The sequence below is a fragment of the Eptatretus burgeri genome, chromosome 24 (assembly GCF_056783735.1).
Source record: "Eptatretus burgeri isolate ZD-2024b chromosome 24, Ebu_testis_v1, whole genome shotgun sequence".
NCBI classification, from domain to species: domain Eukaryota; kingdom Metazoa; phylum Chordata; class Myxini; order Myxiniformes; family Myxinidae; genus Eptatretus; species Eptatretus burgeri.
In genome coordinates, this window is record NC_140984.1 from 1,701,945 (window position 1) to 1,724,168 (window position 22,224).

The 22,224-nt window shown below is 45.3% G+C and overlaps 1 protein-coding gene across 1 annotated transcript in view; it reads left to right on the plus strand.

The window, feature by feature from the left end:
• LOC147007871 (uncharacterized) overlaps nt 1-21,212 on the plus strand; it is a gene marked incomplete at its 5' end in the record, with an annotated part of 24,661 nt that extends 3,449 nt beyond the window's left edge. Inside the window, 12 exons of the mRNA XM_085866262.1 lie at nt 3,039-3,099; nt 3,459-3,531; nt 3,660-3,697; nt 10,513-10,962; nt 13,236-13,296; nt 13,435-13,549; nt 13,631-13,716; nt 13,854-13,968; nt 18,071-18,200; nt 18,352-18,382; nt 18,529-19,762; nt 19,919-21,212. Coding sequence (XP_085722388.1) covers nt 3,039-3,099; nt 3,459-3,531; nt 3,660-3,697; nt 10,513-10,962; nt 13,236-13,296; nt 13,435-13,549; nt 13,631-13,716; nt 13,854-13,968; nt 18,071-18,200; nt 18,352-18,382; nt 18,529-19,762; nt 19,919-20,002 — 2,478 coding nt within the window. The remainder of the gene's footprint in view (nt 1-3,038; nt 3,100-3,458; nt 3,532-3,659; nt 3,698-10,512; nt 10,963-13,235; nt 13,297-13,434; nt 13,550-13,630; nt 13,717-13,853; nt 13,969-18,070; nt 18,201-18,351; nt 18,383-18,528; nt 19,763-19,918) is intronic.
• Nucleotides 21,213-22,224: the final 1,012 nt, after the last annotated feature.

The following is a 22,224-nucleotide window of genomic DNA, read 5'->3' on the forward strand; positions in this document are numbered from 1 at the left end:
AACTTCAAAGATTTCCCTAAAATGATGACGTCTTGTTTTGTTCGAAGATGGGTTTCTGAGCATGAATGAGATCGTGCATCGTTTTGGAATTCTCTGTTCTTGCATATGGAAACTTTGGCTGCCAGGTAGCTCGATCATTTCTTGGTGCGCAGCTGTGCCGCTGATGCTGTGCCCCTCTACCAGTACACTCGTACTCATTTCACCGACCTCAGTAGTATGACAGGCTGAGTCGACCCCACCTGGTGTTAATTCAGCAGCCAAAGGGCCTCAAACTCAGGACCCTAGGATCCTCAGACAGCCACCCGAACCACGAATCTGGCACCGGGGGCTTCATTTGAAATTTTGATTTCATTTGAATGTTTGACCCGATCGAGACTTTGGGTTTTACAAACTGTGTTACAGCTGGGAACACTGGGCTGTTACTTCCAGATGTTTTTTTTTTACGTGACGACATGTTTGAGCCTTTTATCTATGAGGAAAATGTATGATGATGCCGCACTCACTATTCACTGTGATACAATGTCATCCGTCTTCATTGAGCACAAACAAATACAACCCGTCGTTTTACTGATGGGAATATTAGGGGGGGAGAGAAAGAGGGAGGGGAAAGATAGAGGGATAGGGGTGGGAGAGGCAGAGGGGTGGGACAGGGGTGAGAGAGGGAGGGGGAGTGAAGGGAGAGAGAGAGAGAGGAGGAGGGGGGGCATTCCAGCAGATATGACGCCCAGATGAACGTCCATCCAAGAGAGGACACACACATTGATGAATCAACCTGCCTGTAAAACACCTGGATGACAGTTTATTTCTGAGTCTAGATTCGAACCCAGGCGAGACAGCTCAGAGCAAGCATGTGTACTTCTCAGCTATCCGGCCGTGATCTTGCTGGTATCCTGTGTCGGAGTGGCGACCCGTACAGGATTGTGCCCAATAGCCAAGGAGACTGCTCAAGCAGCACCAACGCTCTGCACAGAGTATGGTCCCAATGGATGGATGGATTAAATATCCCAAGGTGAGTTTAATAACCTGCTTTGGCCTACTGGTTTGGGTGTTGGCTTGAGATCCCAAGGTCCTGGGTTCAATCCCTGTTTCCGCTGAATTAACACCAGGGGGTTGACTCAGCCTGTCATCCTTCTGAGGTCGGTGAATGAGTACCAGTGCAGCAGCCAAAAGGTTGCACACCAAGGGAAGGGGGTATTGACGGATTTATTAAACACTAGTGCATGCCCGTAGGTGTGTGCCCGTAGGTGCAAACAAAACAAAAAAAACTTTCAAACCGCATGCCAGAAACAACCACACAGGCCGTTCCTTCGCTCTCACGTGCCCGTACGTGCGTGGCCGTACATGCAAAAAAAAAAACAACTTTCAAACCGCGTGCCAGAAACAACAACCACACAGGCCGTTCCTTCGCTCTCGTAAACGACGATTGGATTGGGGCATTGTGTTTAATAAAATCGAGAAAGTACAGAAATCGAGAAAGAAAGAATACAGTAAGTCGATAAATCAAGAAAAAAAAATCGAGAAAGAATACAGTAATCGTCACTGACTGGATTGGGGTATTGGGTTTAAGAAAATCGAGAAAGAAATCGAGAAAGTACAGAAATCGAGAAGGAAAGAATGGAGAAAGAATACAGTAATCGTCACTCTCCGGAAGTAAAGTCCTCACTGTCCGGAAGTTCGCATATGGCAGTTACGATTATTCGCAATTTATTCTTAATGGCCAATTATTCAATTAGCGCCAACGTATTTTGCCTTTTCCCAATGTCATCGCAAGGAAAAACACAAAGAGAAGAGTAAAGAGGAGAAAAAAAACGTGCAAAAAATAATTTACTTCCTGGTTCAGAGCATACCAGCAATCTGATGTTCCCGAAATTTATACACCGTCTAATATGAAAATGATCATAACTTGGGCCATTGTGTTTATCTATAAATGCGCATAAGAAATCGAGAAATTATTAGAATACACGAAGTCATCATTATCCGGAAGCCCGTACGTTGTAACCCGTAATGGGGAACGCGGCTGTGCTTCCCTTCCCCATCGGCCACGCCCACGCAACAACGTGTCTTGCCATTGGTTTGTTGAATGAATGGCCATAACTTGGGAACCACTTGTCCGATTAATATCAAACCTTGAAAAGGCACATACTCAGGTCCCCAGCAATATACCTGGCAAGTTTCAATTAGATCGGACCAGTGGTTGTCGAGAAACAGCGGTCACACACACACACACACACAGACACACACACACACACACAGATTGCTGGAATTATAGATAGATGCTCTTGGTGTGGTGCAGGCATAATGGGCCGAATGGCCTCCTCCTGCACATAAATTCCTTGTAATTCTTGAGTTATCACCGGCACTCTGAACCAATTTCAAATTTTGTCACGTCAGGCCAGATCAGATCTGTGACTTGCGACACGTTCCATGTAAACCTGTACTAACTTGTTTTTCTGGTGGGGTTGTCGGTGACGAAACCTTCTCCCCCACCAGGTTGCGTGATAAGGAAGGTATCTGTCAGCGATGGTTGTTGGTTGTCATTAAAGATCCCAGGGTGAGTTATCACTGGCACCCTGAACAGATTTCAAATTTTGTGGCAGAGTGGTGATCTGTCCATTGGAATCATTCTTGCCTTGCCGTGACCTCATTCAGAGTGCGCGCCTCCATTATTATTCGCTCAGTAATCGAATGTTTAAATTACTGTCAAAGGTATTATTAAACCTGTTGTTGATTTAACGGTTAAGGAGGCTGACTTGAGATCATAGGATCTTGAGTTGGAGCCTCTGTTGAGTTGTTAAATAACACCGGGTGGGGTTGACTCAGCCTGTCATCCATCCACAGTCGGCAAAATGAGTGCCAGTGTACTGGTAGAGGGGCACAGCATCAGTGGCACAGCCGCGCTTCCAAGAAATGATTGCTATCCAGGCATCCAAGCTTCCATACGCAAGAACAGAACAATGGGAAGGAAGGAAGGGAGGGATGTGGTGGGTTATTGTTTTGGAATTATTCTCACAGAGTATTATTGTTGTTGTTGTTTTCAGTCCTTGTTTGGTCCTTCCCTGAAGATAATTCTGGATGAATACATTGAAATCAAGGCCAGAGGTATGCTTCATATGCCTGGTGTTGTCTTAACGGTTAGGGTGGTGGGCTTGGGATCCTCAGGTCCTGAGTTGAAATCCTGCTCGGCTGTTGAAGTAATACCAGGTGGGGTTGACTCAGCCTGTCATCCTTCCGAGGTCGTCAAAATGAGTGCCAGCTTGCTGGTATCCTGTGTCGGAGTGGTGGCCCGTCCAGGATTGTGCCCAATAGCCGAGGAGACTGCTTCGGCAGCACCAACGCTCTGCACAGAGTGTGGTCCCGATGGATGGATGGATGGATGGTAATGTTCATGTTTGCATGCAGTGTAATTAAGATTGACCATCTCTCGGAGAGGGAGTTAATTAGACCATTGTGACCCACAGAGTTTGTGACCGACACGACGAGCGTGCTTCGTTCCCTTTGGGAGAAGCTGGAATTTGACATCGTTCGGATCAAGTGAGTCGCTTGTCATGTTCAACAGAAACATTTCAGAGCCAAACGAATCATCAGTTGAATTTTCATCTCTTCCCAACTCCCCCCCATCCCTGGACCCCCTTTCCCACACAATTCCAACCCCTTTCCAGGAATTGCCAAAAGGGTTTTCTCTTCCGACGCCGAGGAGGTACATTTTTTCTTTTTTTAATTGTGCTTTCAGGTGTACACCTGCCTTTTACATTAATTGGTGTTGTGCGGACTATTTTGAGATGTACGGTTTTATAGTTTTATAATTCACAAATTTTCAGTACGAGTTTGTTCTGCTTGCCCAGAGGGGTGGGGGGGGGGAAGAGGTTATTCTAATTGGTCTGTGTCAGTGAGTGTTGTGTACGAGGGTGTGAGTCTGTGCAGAGATCTACTTCAACATCGATTGTTAATTCTTCAAGCTCACATGCTTTGTGTACCCTTTGCAACACTACCCCCCAACGCGAAGCGAGAAGCGGGGTTAAGCAGTTGGTTCACTCTGTCTATCTATTGGATTCGCTATGCAGTATATGCGAGATATCCCTTATTGTCGGGTTTTTGGATTCGCAAAAAAATGCAAGATATCCCTTATTGTCGGGTTTTCCGTGTGTGTGTGTGTGTGTGTGTGTGTGTGTGTGTGTGTGTGTGTGTGTGTGTGTGTGTTTGCAACGCGAGGCTCCACAGCACAAACCAGCAAACCGATTTCGATGAAACTTTGCCAACATGTGCAGTATTTGTTGGGAATGTACGCGTTTGAATTTCGTTGCCGAGCAACCACCCGCTGCTGTGCAGCGGCCGAAAAACCGCGTACAGTATTTTCAATACTTGTCCTTCAGTTTTGAATGTGGAGAAGCGAGACTTCAGAACTAAACACTTCGAGATATTTAGAAAATTTTACTCGAGCCGATTTTTGATTGAGGTTTTATTTTTCAAATGGTAGTCCTTCAAAAATTGGGTGGCTATTCACCATCATTTTTAATGAGGGGCTTAGGAAAGTGGGCGTGGCTTATGGAAAGTGGGCGTGGCTCGTGAAAATATTGTGTGGCTCAGGAGGTGCGGTCAAACAAGAGCATTGAGAGAAGTTTATCGGGTTTTCTGTGTGTGTGTGTGTGTGTGTGTGTGTGTGCGTGTGTGTGTCTGCAATGCGAGGCTCCACAGCACAAACCAGCAAACCGATAATTTATTTATTTACCGAAAACGATTCCCCACCCACACACCACCTCCAATTATTTATTTATTTACCAAAAACGATTCCACGACCCACACACCGCCTCCAATTATTTATTTATTTACCTTAAACGATTCCACGACCCACACACCACCTTATTTATTTATTTACCGTAAACGATTCCACGACCCACACACCACCTTTAATTATTTATTTATTTGCCGAAAACGATTCCTCACCCACACACCACCTTATTTATTTATTTCCCGTAAACGATTCCACGACCCACACACCATCTTTAATTATTTATTTATTAACCAAAAAAGATTCCACGACCCACACACGACCTCCAATTATTTATTTATCGTAAACGATTCCACGAGGCACACACCACCTTTAATTATTTATTTATTTCCCGTAAACAATTCCACGATGTACACTCCGCCTCCAATTATTTATTTATTTCCCGTAAACGATTCCACGATCCACACACCACTTTCAATTATTTATTTATTTACCGTAAACGATTCCACAACCCACAAACCACCTCCAATTATTTATTATTTAAAGTTGGCGTAGCTTATGGAAAGTGGGCGTGGTTTATGAAAAATATTGTGTGACTCAGGAGGTGTGGTCAAACAAGAGCATTGAGAGAAGTTTATCAGGTTTTCCGTGTGTGTGTGTGTGTGTATGTGTGTCTGCAACGCGAGGCTCCACAGCACAAACCAGCAAAACGATAATTTATTTATTGACCAAAAACGATTCCCCACCCACACACCACCTCCAATTATTTATTTATTTACCGAAAACGATTCCCCACCCACACACCACCTCCAATTATTTATTTACCGAAAACGATTCCCCATCCACACACCACCTCCAATTATTTATTTATTTTCCGAAAACGAATCCACGATCCACACACCACCTTTAATTATGTATTTACTGAAAATGATTCCACCACCCACACACCACCTGCAATTATTTATTTATTTACCATTTCGGATTCTCCCGACACACCACTTCCAATTATTTATTTATTCACCGTAAACGATTCCCCACCCACACACCACCGCAAATTATTTATTTATTTACCGAAAACGATTCCACCATCCACACACAGCCTCCAATTATTTATTTATTTATTGTAAACGATTCCACGACCCACACACCACCTTTAATTATTTATTTATTCACCGGAAACGATTCCCCACCCACACACCACCTTGTTTATTCATTTATTTACCGTAAACGATTCCACGACCCACACACCACCTTTAATTATTTATTTCCTAAAAACGATTCCACGACCCACACACTACCTTATTTATTTATTTACCGTAAACGATTGCACGAGCCAGACACGAGCTGCAATTATTTATTTATTTACCGTAAACGATTCCACGATCCACACACCACCTTTAATTATTTATTTATTCACCGAAAACGATTCCCCACCCACACACCACCTCCAATTATTATTTTTTTACCATTTTGGATTCTCCTCCCGACACACCACCTCCAATTATTTATTTATTTACCGAAAACGATTCCCCACCCACACACCACCTCCAATTATTTATTTATTTACCATAAACGATTCCACGATCCACACACCACCTTTAACTATTTATTTATTTACCGTAAATGATTCCACGATCCACACACCACCTTTAATTATTTATTTACCGTAAACAATTCCACGACCCACACTCTGCCTCCAATTATTTATTTATTTTCCCTAAACGATTCCACGATCCACACACCACCTTCAATTATTTATTTATTGACCGAAAACGATTCCACGACCCACACACCACCTCCAATTATTTATTATTTAAAGTGGGAGTGGCGTAGGAAAGTGGACGTGGCTTATGAAAAATATTGTGTGGCTCAGGAGGTGTGGTCAAACATGAGCATTGAGAGAAGTTTATCGGGTTTTCCGTGTGTGTGTGTGTGTGTGTGTGTGTTTGTGTGTGTGTGTGTGTGTGTGTGTGTGTGTGTGTGTGTGTGTGTGTGTGTGTGCAATGCGAGGCTCCACAGCACAAACCAGCAAACCGATTATTTTTCAAATGGTAGTTCTTCAAAAATAGGGTGTCTATTTAACATCATTTTTTATGAGGAGTGCCCGTTGGCAAAATACACAACAGGAAAAATCTTGCCAGGCAGAGGAACAATTGTATGTGAACCAATACGTCTTGGCAATGAATCTTCGTCGGTGGATCAGTCAGAATGAAAAGCATCGTATCCAGCGCTTCGATCCTAGCGAATCCCTCGTCGCCTACCGGCTTGTTTTTATTTTTTTTGCACGTACGGCCATGCACCTACGGGAACGCGAGAGCGAAGGAACGGCCTGTGTGTTTGTTGTTTCTGGCACGCGGTTTGAAATTTTTTCTTTTGTTTTTTTTTGCACGTGCGGCCATGCACGTACGGGCATGCACGAGTAATGATTCATGAGGTAATGAAGAAGAACAGTCTAACGGACGCCTATCAACAAAGTCAATTCTGATTGGACGTTCGAGACTGACGCGTCATCACCTCCTAACGGTCGAGGTGGGAGGAGCCTGTTACTGTTACCCAACGATCTCGGTGTTACAAACAGGCTCCTCCCAACTCGACCGTTGGGAGGTGATGACGCATCAGTCGAGAACGTCCAATCATGAAACGAGAGTTCACGGAACACCTGACCTGACCAGTCTTGAGAAAAAGGACATGGCATGGGTCTTTCAACTCTTGCTTTGTGTTATGTACCAAACAAACGGCGCTAGGCATCGTCATTGTGCCCTCGTGGCACGAGCTCGCGTGCATGGTTTATCAAAGTACTGTACTGCTGAACTGAAGATTTTTTATGTCGTGCGAAAAAGGCAATTTGTGTTCAAGTATATAATTCAAATGAAATAAAATAAATTTTTAAAGGTCGAAGAAAAAATGTGTTTTTTTTCAGGAGTTTACAGCCGTTGATGCAGTGTCTTTTACACCACCTCATTTAAGACGTTCTCTCAGTCATTCAAGCCTGCTGTTTACGTCCTTTATGATGTCACTAAAGCAGTACGTTTCTTGTTTTTGGAATGGTTTTCAATTTTGTACGACTGCCAGACAGGCAGACAAAGTAAAAAAAAAAAAAACATTAACGTACTCTGTGTGCGCATGCATGTGATCCGGGACAAGATCCTGGACAATTTGCCAAATTCACACCCAAAGTACTGCTAAACTGCAGGTTCGTTTTCTCATTCATGTTCTCCAGTGTTCAAAATATTAAAAATTCAACTGAAATTGAGTAGTTCTTCGATCATAGACTTCATGTCTGTGGACAGACAAACAGACAGACAAGCCGGTAGGCGACGAGGGATTCACTTAGATCGAAGCGCTGGATACGATGTTTTTCATTCTGACTGATCCACCGACGAAGATTCATTGTCAAGATGTATTGGTTCACATACAATTGTTCCTCTGCCTGGCAAGATTTTTCCTATTGCGTATTTTGCCAACTGGCACTCCTCATAAAAAGAGAAAAAAATAGACACCCTATTTTTGAAGGACTACCATTTGAAAAATAATCGGTTTGCTGGTTTGTGCTGTGAAGCCTCGCGTTGCACACACACACACACACACACACACACACACACACACACACACACACACACACACACACACACACACACACACACACACACACATAGATGGAAAACCCGATAAACTTCTCTCAATGCTCTTGTTTGACCACACCTCCTGAGCCACAATATTTTCATAAGCCACGCCCACTTTCCATAAGACACGCCCACTTTCCTACGCCACTCCCACTTTCCTACGCCACTCCAACTTTCCATCAACCACGTCCACTTTCCCTAAGCTCCGCCCACTTTCCTCAGCCCCTCATAAAAAATGATGGTAAATAGACACCCGATTTTTGAAGGACTACCATTTGAAAAATTAAACTTCAATGAAAAATCGGCAAGAGTAAAATTTTCTAAATATCTCGAGGTGTTTAATTCCGAAGTCTCGTTTCTCTACATTCAAAACTGAAGGACAAGTATTGAAAATACTGGACACGGTTTTTCAGCCGCTGCACAGTAACGGGTGGTTGCTGGGCAACGAAATTCAAATGCGGACATTCCCAGCACATATTGCAGATGTTGGCAAAGTTTCATCGAAATCGGTTCACTGGTTCGTGCTGTGGAGCCTCGCGTTGCAGACACACATACACACACACACACACACATAGACAGACAGACGGAAAACCCGACAATAAGGGATATCTAGCGAATCCAACAGACGGAAAACCCGACAATAAGGGATATCTAGCATATATAGCGAATCCAATAAAAACTTTCAAACTGTGTGCCAGAAACAACAACCACAAAGGCCGTTCCTTCGCACTCGCGTGCCCGTACGTGCGTGGCCGTACGTACAAAAAAAAACAAAAAACTTTCAAACAACTGCACAGGCCGTTCCTTCGCTCTCGTAAACGACAACTGGATTGGGGCATTGTGTTTATCTATAAATGCGCATAAGAAATCGAGAAATTATTAGAATACAGTAAGTCATCACTATCGTGAAGTCCGTACGTTGTAACCCGTAATGGGGAACGCGGTTGAGGATCTCTTCCACAACGGCCACACCTACGCAGCAACGTGTCCTGTCATTGGTAACTAAACGGTGCATCGACCACGCCTACGCAGCAACGTGTCCTGTCATTGGTAACTAAATGGTGCATCGGCCATGCCTACGCAGCAACGTGTCCTGTCATTGGTTTGGTAAATAAATGGCCATAATTTGGGAACAACTTGTCCGATTAATATCAAACCTTGAAAAGGTACATACTCAGGTCCCCAGTAATATAGTTGGCAAGTTTCAATTCGATCGGACCAGTGGTTGTTGAGAAACAGCAGTCACAGACACATACACACACACAGACACACACACACACACACACACACACACACACACACACACACACACACACACACACACACACACACACACACACACACACACGCAAACAGATTGCTGGAATTATAGATAGATATAAGTGAAGAATGCACACATTCTTTGCAGCATCCATGGTCACAGCAAATTTCGTTTCAAGATCACAGTTTTGCGCCATCTCTCTCGAGCCTTGTAGGACACATCAGAACACGGTGTGCACGTCAGGATGCATTAGACCTGCCTATTTGAGCCTGAGGTATGCCGCAAAGGCTGCTTGCTCGACTCGTGCGACCTGCGCTCTCGGTTGCATTCTGAGCAGGTGAGTCGAGCCCCATGGTCTGAGGTGCACTGCAAGGCCGATGGGCTTGACCGGCGTGACCTTCAGGCACAGTTTGACAAAGTTGTCTTATTTTTGCATCACATTTTAATAGTTAATTTAAGCACAAGATTATTTAATACCTTGCTCTCACTGGTGTGACATATAAGTTGATAACAATTACACAAGTTAACTTTCACTCTGTACTCAGCATTGTTATCATACGTTCTGTGACTCGTGAGGACGTGCAAATTGATTGGGTGATTTGTGAGCCTCACATGTTCCCAAAAGAACAGGAAGTACTGTTTTATCGGTGTCGTGTGATAGTCACTGAATGAGTGTGTCTGCACTGGTTTTTAGATCTACTGTCATCTATAGACAGTACCTTGGGTAGGCTCTGCATTGTTAAATGCTCCGTCTTATTTTTTTTAAAAGCTAAGTTGGAGAAATACAATTAATAATCTAATTAACTAATTAATATTTTAATAATAAAACCTGGTTATCATGACCATTTGCCCAGAATAATGAAAAAAACAAAAAAATTATTTTTATTCCTTTCTCATTTGAGGAGCAAGAGTCAGGGGAGGAGTTTTCCGACGAGGTTGCGGTGCGAGGGATGTCTGCACTCCACACTTGGAATTTCGACGACCATCATATGTTGCCAACTCGGGAACCATCAACACGTCGCAGGTCGAATCTCGAAGTTCACGACATTTTATCCACCATGAATCTCAACGTTCACTGGATACCCACGGTGTTTCACCAGCTTGTGGCAGGACGCAATTGCCACCCTCGCCCAGCAGCACCAACCTCCACAGCGATCGTGATGTTGATGTTTTGCCTTCATCTAAAACTGCAGCAACATTGCGGTGTACTCCTTCATCTTTTCCTTCCACACAAACTCCTCTTTGCTCATCATCGATTTGCACTGCTCAACCGTCGTCCGCTTCTCCATCTTCCCTCCTTGGAAATATCTCTGATAGTACGCCCGTGGGACCAACATCGCAGCTGCTTTATGGTAGGGAAAAGCTAGTTGTGTTTTGGGTCTTCTCGAAGTGTAGCGTCTCTTCGAAGAAAAGTTTTTTTTTTTTTTTTTTTTTTGTCATTTCAAAACCACAGTTTACTTGTATTTTGTTTTTGTTGTTCACCATGATGCCAGTTTGGTAGTGTGTTGCCTTTAAAGCATCATATATTTTTTTTATGTTTTTACTCCATGGGGCTCTCGTATTTGTGATTGTGAAAAAAAACTTACTGACTTATATCAATGTTTCCGCCATGCAGAGAGCTCCTGACTTGGGACAGTGTCTGTGATGCTGATTTGTGGGTCACTTGGGACAGTGTCTGTGAACACTCGTCTGAAATATTTTGCATGTGGAAGAGCAGCAAAAGCATTCCTCACTCTGCGATTACGACAGAAGCATGGCGGGTTGTAAGCCAAGTGACAGGATTGTAAGTCATTATTGACTGAAAGCAAAACAAATGGGTAGACCATGATGGTGTTCACATTGGAGTACAGTTGAACCCTGACATCCGCGGATCCGCTATTCGCGGTGCATAAAATGTGAACTGCTTCTACATTCATGGCCCTGTGCTACACGTAGTCGCGGTTTTTCTGACCCGCTTCTTTATTCATGGCCGTGTGCTTCATGTGGTCGTGGTTTTTCTGACCCGCTTCTACATGCATGGCCCTGTGCTTCACGTAGTCGCGGTTTTTCTGACCCGCTTCTACATTCATGGCCCTGTGCTTCACGTTGTCGCGGTTTTTCTGACCTGCTTCTTCATTCATGGCCCTGTGCTTCACGTAGTCGCGGTTTTTCTGACCTTCTTCTACATTCATGGCCCTGTGCTTCACGTTGTCGCGGTTTTTCTGACCTTCTTCTTCATTCGTGGCCCTGTGCTTCACGTTGTCGTGGTTTTTCTGACCTTCTTCTACATTCATGGCCCTGTGCCTCACGTAGTCGCGGTTTTTCTGACCTTCTTCTACATTCATGGCCCTGTGCTTCACGTTGTCGCGGTTTTTCTGACCTTCTTCTTCATTCGTGGCCCTGTGCTTCACGTTGTCGTGGTTTTTCTGACCTGCTTCTTCATTCATGGCCCTGTGCTTCACGTTGTCGCGGTTTTTCTGACCTGCTTCTTCATTCATGGCCCTGTGCTTCACGTTGTCGCGGTTTTTCTGACCTGCTTCTTCATTCATGGCCCTGTGCTTCACGTTGTCGTGGTTTTTCTGACCTGCTTCTTCATTCATGGCCCTGTGCTTCACGTTGTCAAAGTTTTTCTCACCTGCTTCTACATTCATGGCCCTGTGCTTCACGTAATTGCGGTTTTTCTGACCCGCTTCTACATTCATGGCTCTGTGCTTCACGTTGTCGCGGTTTTTCTGACCTGCTTCTTCATTCATGGCCCTGTGCTTCACGTTGTCGTGGTTTTTCTGACCTGCTTCTTCATTCGTGGCCCTGTGCTTCACGTTGTCGTGGTTTTTCTGACCTGCTTCTTCATTCATGGTCCTGTGCTTCACATAGTCGCAGTTTTTCTGACCTTCTTCTACATTCATGGCCCTGTGCTTCACGTTGTCGCGGTTTTTCTGACCTGCTTCTTCATTCGTGGCCCTGTGCTTCACGTTGCCGTGGTTTTTCTGACCTTCTTCTTCATTCATGGTCCTGTGCTTCACGTAGTCGCAGTTTTTCTGACCTGCTTCTTCATTCATGGCCCTGTGCTTCACGTTGTCGCGGTTTTTCTGACCTTCTTCTGCATTCATGGCCCTGTGCTTCACGTAGTCACAGTTTTTCTGACCTTCTTCTACATTCATGGCCCTGTGCTTCACGTTGTCGCCGTTTTTCAGACCTGCTTCTACATCCACGGCCCTGTGCTTCACGTTGTCACGGTTTTTCGTCGGTGTATTCACGGTTTACAAGTTAAAAATTTGAGTGCACTCGTAAACTAGACAAGAAAACCCATGAAGCATCTGCATGTCGAGGTTGGTGTGGTGAGTGGTGTAGTGTAATTTCTAGAGATGTTCTGATTGGTGGAAGGGGCTGGGAATTGGTTTAGTTTGTTCTCAACCACATTCGGACTGTTTTTGCTGTGGATGACAAATTAATTTATTTATTTTGTAAACCTCTGACCAATAAGATTTTATTTAATGAGGTTTTTCTGCTCTGATAGCACAAAAACAATTTCTGTGGCCTCATGAATTGAAATGGTTCTCAAATTGTGAATATTATTTGGATTTCTGGCCATTTGGAGGAATTGCTCAAGGTTGAATTTATTTTGTCCTCGCTATCTCGCGATCAGGGTTGGGCTGTGACCTCCTGAGCCCGAAAAAAATAGTCAAATCGCCATCGAAGAGCAGCAGGTGAGGCAATTTGGAAATTTATACCTTTTTACCTGCGGTCGTTCCGCTCGACAATTTATAATGATGCTTTGCACTTCCAAAGACTTTTTGTTTTAAATTCCGAATAATTATTTCTACATTTTTATTTATTCATTTAAGGCCGGTGGTCAGAAGGCCCCCAGTAGCGACAAGTGTGCCTTCTGCGACGACGACAGATGCGGATGAGGAGAGAGCTCCAGTCGACCCCAAGGAGGTCGAGGCTGAGATTTATCCGGTAAGGTGCATTTGAACAGGACTGTAAAGCTGCACCTGTTGTTGGATGGAACAAACCACATCAATGCCCTTTACGTGGCAGATCTTTGAGACTGCGAGAGAGACGCTGCTTGCAAACTCGGCATTACAAGAGAAGCTGGCTCTGAATATCAACCACATCATGAGCAGGTGCCGACCGATTAAGATATGAGTGTCCATCGGAGCAATTGAAGATGCCTGAATATTTTTGGGGATTATTTTATGGTTTAATGTATATTTAATTCCTCCCCCCCCCCCACCAACCTCATATGTACTGTATTTTAAAGCAGTGAAATATGCAGCAGTACCTTGGCTGAAGACCCGGTACTCGCAGTGGAACAAGCACAGTACAGCTCAGCAGAGATGGAGCACAACTCTTTGAACGAATCGCCGGATGTTCCGGTCAGAAGTTTCATCCATTTTCCTTTTCTTGTGCGATTTGGAACAACTGTGCTTCCTTCACATAATGGTTTGAGCTTGGCTGCTCGTGTTCAAATTTGGATTTTTAATACAAGGATTAAAATGGATGAAAACCTATACATATATATATATATATATATATATATAATATATACATATACATATATATATATATATATATATATATATATATATATATATATATATATATATATATATATATATATATATATATATATATATATATATATATATATATATATATATATATATATATATATATATATATATATATAACCGGGCGTAGTGGCATGCGCTTGTAATCCGGCTCCTCGGAGGCATGGGTTGGAGGATCGCTTGAGGACAGGAGCTCTGCGTTTGGCCGTGCTATGAGAGGGTGTAGGACAGCCTGGAATCATGGCGAAACCCAATCCTCATCCCTGTGTCGTAAGAGGCGACCAGGGTTGCGTCAGGAAGGGCATCCGGCGTAAAACCGATGCCAAATCAGTATGCGGATCATAACGGATGATCCGCTGTGGTGACCCCTAACGGGAGCAGCCGAAAGACGAACAACAACATATATATATATACAGTATATATAACCAGGAGTGTGCATATGGCATGCTGTGTTTACATTTGGGTGAGGTGTGATGTCGGATGTGCTGCGTTCTCTTTTGGTGGTGGGGTGAATGGGCATGCCACACTTGTGCTCGAGAGCAGAGGGGTGGAAGTGGATATAGGATATCGGTGGATATAGGAGACCAGTCCTGAAGTGCTAAAAGAAAAAAGGTGAATGTAGAAACAGGTCACATAGTGACCCACAAATCCGCGAATAGCGGGGTCCGACAGTACTCGGACGTGTTAAACAGGGTGGTGTACAAGACTCCTTCAACAGTAGTCAACATCCGGATTTTTTAAGGGGTGTAGCCGCTTCATTATTTGGCTGTCCTTCCTTCCATCAAAAAAAGAAGAAGAAGAACCCTTCTTGTGTAATTCCAGAGGGTTCCAAAGGGTAATCCTCAAGATTTGTTCAGGATTCTGAAGGGAAGATTTAAAAAGTTCTGATTCTGAAGGGTGATTCCAATGGGTTTCGTTTGTTTCTCGGCTTTGCCAATTTTATATTTAAAATGCCATACTGAACACTTTCTTCGGACTGGGTGTGATTTTAAAAAATGATTTATTTATTTGTTTATTTTTAACCATCTTTAAAATCTAAATATGTATTGAAACACTGCATGGGGGGTGCGGGGGGGGGGGGTATCGTGTTCTATGAACTCTCGAGTTACCTCCGCCAACGAAGGTGAAGTCTGTGTGCAGGATATCTCAAAAAGTTGTGGACGGATTCGGACGAAACTTGGTGGACAGGTTCGATGTGTGACGAGGAAGAATTGATTCCATTTTGGTATGAGAGCGAGGACACAATGTACAACAAGGCGGGCATAAGACAAGAGGGGCGGGAGAGGGAAGGACAAAATAGTGGGGAACAGAGACATTCGGAGATCTGTGGAATGGAGAGAGATGGGGCAAGGAACACAGTGTATACAAGATGGACATTACAGGGACTTTCAAGGAAGTGTTACGGCTGTGGAAATTCGCAACCCACCATTCAGGGCCCGTAGGTGAGATATCTCGAAGTACATGTGTAGTTCGCCCCAAACCCGTTGTATAGAGGGAATTTATGTGATTCATCCGGGCTGCGATCCTTTGAGTTAGGTGTTTTTCTGTTCTATCTTTATTTTGAACCAACCACGTCTCAACCGCCATCACACAACAACCACCTCAACCACCACGCCAGCCATCGTCACGAAATACAACCAAGCTCCAACCCTCAGACATCAACAACAACGCCAACAGCCACGACCTTTACCTTCACAACTCAATCCCGCAAACATCGCATCACCGCCATTCCAAAACGGCACCAGAACTATCAAACCACCACCGAAAACCCTCCACCACCTTCACCTCTCTCCTTCTACGGCTATTCCCGCACCACCTGTGAACACTGAGCGTCGGGCTGTCTCGGGCCTGTTCGGCGATTGGTGCCGAACGCACCGAGCCGCGAGCGCAAATAGCGGCCTTTCCGAGGAAAAATTCGGATCAGGAACGTGACACGCCCACTTTTGCTCCGTCCAATTAGCAAGCGCGGGGCGGCTTGGCCCCGCCTCCAGGCGCGTCTGTGTGAAATCGATATTTGCAAATTCTAGGATCAGGGGAGATTCACGCCCCCTTTCCTCCGACCAATGGGCGAGCATGGCTCCGCCCCCGAGGTCATCCTGATCCGGATATTTGCATATTGTTTGCTCCTGCCGGGCCTATAAAACGGCAAGCGCAAGGCGAATCGTGGCAGAGTCAGTCGAGTCAGGTGGCGAAGTGATCGGTGTGTCTTCGAGTTGGGTTGCGGGAAGAGGCAAAGGAGCTCGGGTCCGAGGCGAGAAGGACGGCGGTCGGCGACGAGGTCGTGGTGTGGGATCGCTCGAAGCGGGACCCAAGCCAGCCAGCCATTCTCCCTCCCCCAGGGCATCAACAATTCCCCCTTTCCCCCGTGCTGAGATAGTGCAAAAAGGGGGCCCCGTTCCCACCCCACTCCAAACGTCGTGCCAATGAAACCCGCCAAGGAGCACGGAGTCTCAAGGAGCACGCGCACAGCCACGCGGCCACATCTGCGGCTCGCCCGCCAACTCGTCACGAGGACGCGGGTAGGACCCCCTCGGTCTCGCGGATCTGGCCGCTCCTCCAGGTTACGCGCACAATTTTGCCTACAGGCCTGTCTGCCCCCTTGTCTATGAGGGTGGCTTCTTTCCTTTGCTTTTGTGTAAATGTGTGTTGGTGCCGTCTGTAAAGTAAAGCTGTATAAGTGTTGCCGTGTGTGCGCGTAGTCGGTAGTAACTCTGCGTCGTGGTTGCTTTTGTTTTGGTTGCTATATGTGCATTTTGACTGTATGGCTGTATATATGTGCTTTCCGTGTGCCGGGAAATAAATGTACATTGTGTGAACTGTTTTCCCGTTTCGCTTCGTCTTTTCTTTATTGACCCTCCATCCTGCGTCACGTAAAGGGCTCGTAGTGGGTGCAAAACGCCCGGTAAATAATCTGAACCGTCGAGGTCGACGATAACACCGCTCGGTTATCATGATAGTACAGAACGGGCCGCCCAAGCGGCTCGTGTCCGGAGTCGACCTGCGGCGAGGTACGATCTCCCGGTTTACCATCCGCGTGGGTACTTAGGTAGGTCGAGTTTGGCGAACAACCCTATCCTACGCGGGTGGCCGATTGGCACGATTGTGGTGAGGTCGAAAGGCCCACCCGTGACTGGCTCCGGGCGATAGTTCCCGGAGGGTCATGACTGAATTGTCCGTCCGGTGGGCGACGCGGCGCGAATTCGCAACAGAAGGAAAGCAGGGAATTTGAAGGAGGTGGGCTTGAGGAGGATTAACGGGGGTAGAAAAGATCATGGTTTTGGATGGGGGATGATTAGAGGTGGTGGTGAACATAAAACGCATAATCTTTGTGGACCTCTAATGTCCATCAACTAATGACAGCAGACGAGTCACTCAAAATTTTTTTACATACATGGTTGAGGATTGTGGAAGATCTAAAGTCGAAACAAAATTGAAGAAACAAATAAGGAAACACCAACAGCAGTATAGAAGCGAGAGCGAGATCAAGAGGAGGGGGAGAAGGCCACATGGGGTGAACAAGCTTCATGTGAGCTGCAACACAGCCAGAAGAGGAAGGGGAAAGTGGGGATGAAACAAAAGGAGGTTAACCTCGCCCTGTTTGCGAAACGCCAGGATGACGGCTTACAGATCGGCCGAGATACAGACGCAGGCTGAACTGCTCCGAAGCAAGTTCTACATACCTGAAGGGCCTAGGCTGTCCTGACAGCCCATTTGTTGAAGGCCATAGTCCCGCAGGTGAACAAAAACTTTTTACCTGCAATTGTTTTTAAAAATTCCACTGCAATAATGATCTCGATCATGGATTGCGCAATGAATGTAATCGGCCGCCCCTGCCCTTGAGACGAGCTGCGATCTCAATTCTTAAATCGATAGCAATTTCAGCTTGATCTTTTTCCGATGGATGCAGTGTTCTCCGCCTTCAACATCCACGCACAGTCATGTGGCTTCCTCCGAGTCGGGAAAACTGACGGCAGGCCAGCCTCAAGATGCTGATACGCCAGTCACTGGTGTGGTCACTTCAGAAAGTGAGCGACGAGGTAAAAAAAAAAAAAAAAAAAAAAATATATATATATATATATATATATATATGTATATATATTCCTTTTTGCGGTGGTGGAAATGAAGTTGCATAAATGTACTTTGATGGGAAAGATGTCTGATGTTCTTGACATTTCATTGATGTTGCAGATTTACCATGCAAACCCACAAGGACTACTCGGTGAGTCACCACTTCGTTCTTGATAAAAAAATTTTTTTTTTAAAAATCACTCGTAAGTAGCTTCCGTGAGATCTTCCGTGAGACGTGTGTTGTTGTTTGAAAATACCTGGTGCTTTTGAAGAGCTTTGCCATGGTCTTCTGATCAGCCGGACCAGCGTTCGCATTTCGAGATCCAAAGGAAGCGAAGCTCAAGTTGCAGTCGCGACCAAAGAGTTGCTGCGTGGCCCAGAATCGTGTTCAGCACAGGAACAACCTTACCGTCGTGTTGTGCATTTCAATGGGGAGGTTGCTGTTGGAAACGAGACAGGTGGACCAGCTGGAGCGAGGAAGACAAAGAGTGTTCCTCTGGATGGCACCAAGCAAGGCACCGGTGAAACAAAAACTCAGCAAAGGCAATCAAGAAGGGGCCTTGGTCACGGCACTCCTGCATCTGCGGACACTGGCTGCCAATCGCAGGCACCGGTGGAGAACTTCATCAGCACTGGAGATAATTCTGCAATACAAATGGAATCTGTTGTTCCACTTGAGGGCATCGAACCTGTTCCACGCAGGAACGCGACCGAAACGGGCAGAAAATCCACGCGACTGCCTCGCACGACAAAGGTGAGGCCCGTGAGGGAGACCAACGGTGGACAGCGCCACCAAAAGCATCCGTGGTTTCCGAGGATGGAGAAGCCTGTACTCCGACAAATCGTGGATGTTTGCAATCCCAACTCGTGCAGCAGGTTGAGTGAGGCTGCAACACGGCGGGCAACAGCTCCTCGGCAGAAGCAGAGTTGCAACGAAACGGGGGAAGCAAAAGCTGCAAGTTCAAAAAACAGCAGATGCAAGAGAGCGCCAAAATCTGTCGATCGGCAGAATGTCCGTAATGCGCAGGCTTCAGGTTATTTGGCCATCTCTGGCACTCCAACTCGATCAAGACAAGTCGCAGGTGTTGAAAGAGCGCGGAGAAAGGTGACTTTTGTCGGCCTGGCTTCCGCTGCTGAAAATGGCACTCCGAGGCAGAGTGTAGAGAGTCCTGTCAATGTTGCGAGCAGTGAAAGTAGCATCAACATGGCCACTCAGACCCTTGTGACACCGTCACAGGCCTCCACAATATCTCAACCCCCCAGCAAAGACGGCAAAAGCAAATGGCTCAAACACCCCAAACAGGAAACTTGTGTGGAAGCTGCAGCAGCCTCAGGGTTATGGAGACACGGAGGTGAACGAAGGGACGCCGTCAAAAACGATGAACGCTTACAAGCTGGGATGAGGGAAGCAGGTGCTGAGAATGTAACTGAGAGAAGGAACAAGAAATCCAGAAAGAAAAGGGCATGGAATGATTCCAGGAAAGACGACGGTGCCCATGAAGCGGAGGTATCCAAACGCGTAAGTCATCCTGTAAGTGGCCCTCACGATGGATTGTTGAGTGCGCATTACAGATAAAAAATCTTTGAAAGCTGTTGTTTTTCTGTTGATACCTTCCAAATCCAGTGATTCGACTTCAACCCACCATTGTCCCCCTCCCCCCTCACGCCCCACCCTCTTTCACTCCAGAAACACAAGAGACAGCAACTGGAAGCATTTCCTACGTTCACTGACTTGGACAGGTTTTTGTCCCAGCTCAGATATACGGAATGAGACGGACATTTCTTTCTCCTCCAACCAAAATATCCCGAGTCTACAGTGGGACAGCGCTGTCTGTCTCCTACCCGTGCAGGAAGAAGCCACAGACAACCTGCCGCGTCCAACGGGGGCCATAGTTCGATCAGTCCGAGTTTTTATTCCTGTTTTTATGATTGTTGTTTTGTTGGGATGAATGAACTTGTATTTATTATTTGTGCTCATGCTTCCAAGTGTTCTGCTTCAGCTGATTTGCACTGAATTATTTATTTTAAAAATTTTTGGATTCAAGTCGAGGCTCATGTAAGAGCTGAGACACAGAAACATATAACAAGGCAGGAGACAAGAGGGGAGCACAAAATAGTGGGGAACAAAGGCAACAGGAGATCTGTGGAAGGGAGAGGGGTGGGGTACACGGGGTAAACAAGATGGCACTACTGAGACTTACAGGAAGGAAAGCAGGGAAGTTGAAAGGAGGTGGGCTTGGGTTGGATTAACGGGGGTAGAAAAGATCAAGATTTTGGATGGGGGAAGATATGAGGTGGTGGTGAACATCTGCTTTGAAGACCTAGAGGGAGGAGTGGGATTGAAGAGAGTGTGGGAGTTTGTTCCAAAGGCAGGAAAAAAGAGGAATGAAAGAGTGAGTCACTGAGCTCTTCAGTGCTGCCCATTCTACTGCCATTGTTTGTCTATGGAGATTGTATGGCTGTGTGCTTGATTATACACCAGTCAGTAATGGGTGTGGCTGAAATAGCCGGATCCACCAATTAGAAGGGATGTCCACAAACTTTTGGCCATGTGGTGTACGCACGTACATCTGTCCAAGCTAATGTCTTGTTTTCTCTGCAATCGCTTATCCGAATGACACAAATTCGGATAATAACACAAATATATCAGTGCGGTGGTGCTGGCCGAATGACACAAATGACACAAATATCTCGGAAAAAAATTGAGACTTGGCACATGGAAAGTACTCCCCATGGGAAATAAGTTCGATTTTTTGATGTCACAGGTGGCTTTGTTATGACATCATAATTGCATATGTCGAACGCTTTATCAGATCATGAAAATTCAGGGTCATCTTGGACTAAATTGCATGGAGGGATGGGAATTTATGACGTCATCGGTCAAGTGGTTCGGCAGCAATATATATATATATATATATATATATATATATATATATATATATATATATATATATATATATATATATATATATATATATATATATATATATATATACAGTGTGGAGAACAAGTATTTGATACACTGCCAATTTTGCAGATTTTCCCACTTACAAAGCACGTAGAGGTCTGTAATTTTTTATCATAGGTACACTTCAACTGTGAAAGACGGAATCTAAAACAAAAATCCTGAAAAACAAAATGTATGATTTTTAAATAATTAATTTGCATTTTATTTCATGAAATAAGTATTTGATACATCAGAAAAACAGAACTTAATGTTTGGTACAGAAACCTTTGTTTGCAATTACAGAGATCAGACGTTTCCTGAAGTTCTTAACCAGGTTTGCACAGACTGGAGCAGGGATTTTGACCCACTCCTCCATACAGATCTTCTCCAGATCCTTCAGGTTTCAGGGCTGTTGCTGGGCAACACAGACTTTCAGCTCCCTCCAAAGATTTTCTCTTGGGTTCAGGTCTGGAGACTGGCTCGGCCGCTCCAGGACCTTGAGATGCTTCTTACGGAGCCACTCCTTAGTTGCCCTGGCTGTGTATTTCGGGTCGTTGTCATGCTGGAAGACCTAGCCACGCCCCATCTTCAATGCTCTTGTTGAGGGAAGGAGGTTGTTGGCCAAGATCTCGCGATACATGGCCCCATCTATCCTCCCCTCAACACGGTGCAGTTGTCCTGTCCCCTTTGCAGAAAAGCATCCCCAAAGAATGATGTTTCCACCTCCATGCTTCACGGTTGGGATGGTGTTCTTGGGGTTGTACTCATCCTTCTTCTTCCTCCAAACACGGCGAGTGGAGTTTAAATCAAAAAGCTCTATTTTGGTCTCATCAGACCACAGGATCTTCTCCCATTCCTCCTCTGGATCATCCAGATGGTCATTGGCAAACTTCAGACAGGCCTGGACATGCGCTAGCTTGAGCAGAGGGACCTTGCGTGCGCTGCAGGATTTTAATTTGACGGCGTAGTGTGTTACTTATGGTTTTCTTTGATACTGTGGTCCCAGCTCTCCTCAGGTCATTGACCAGGTCCTGCCGTGTAGTTCT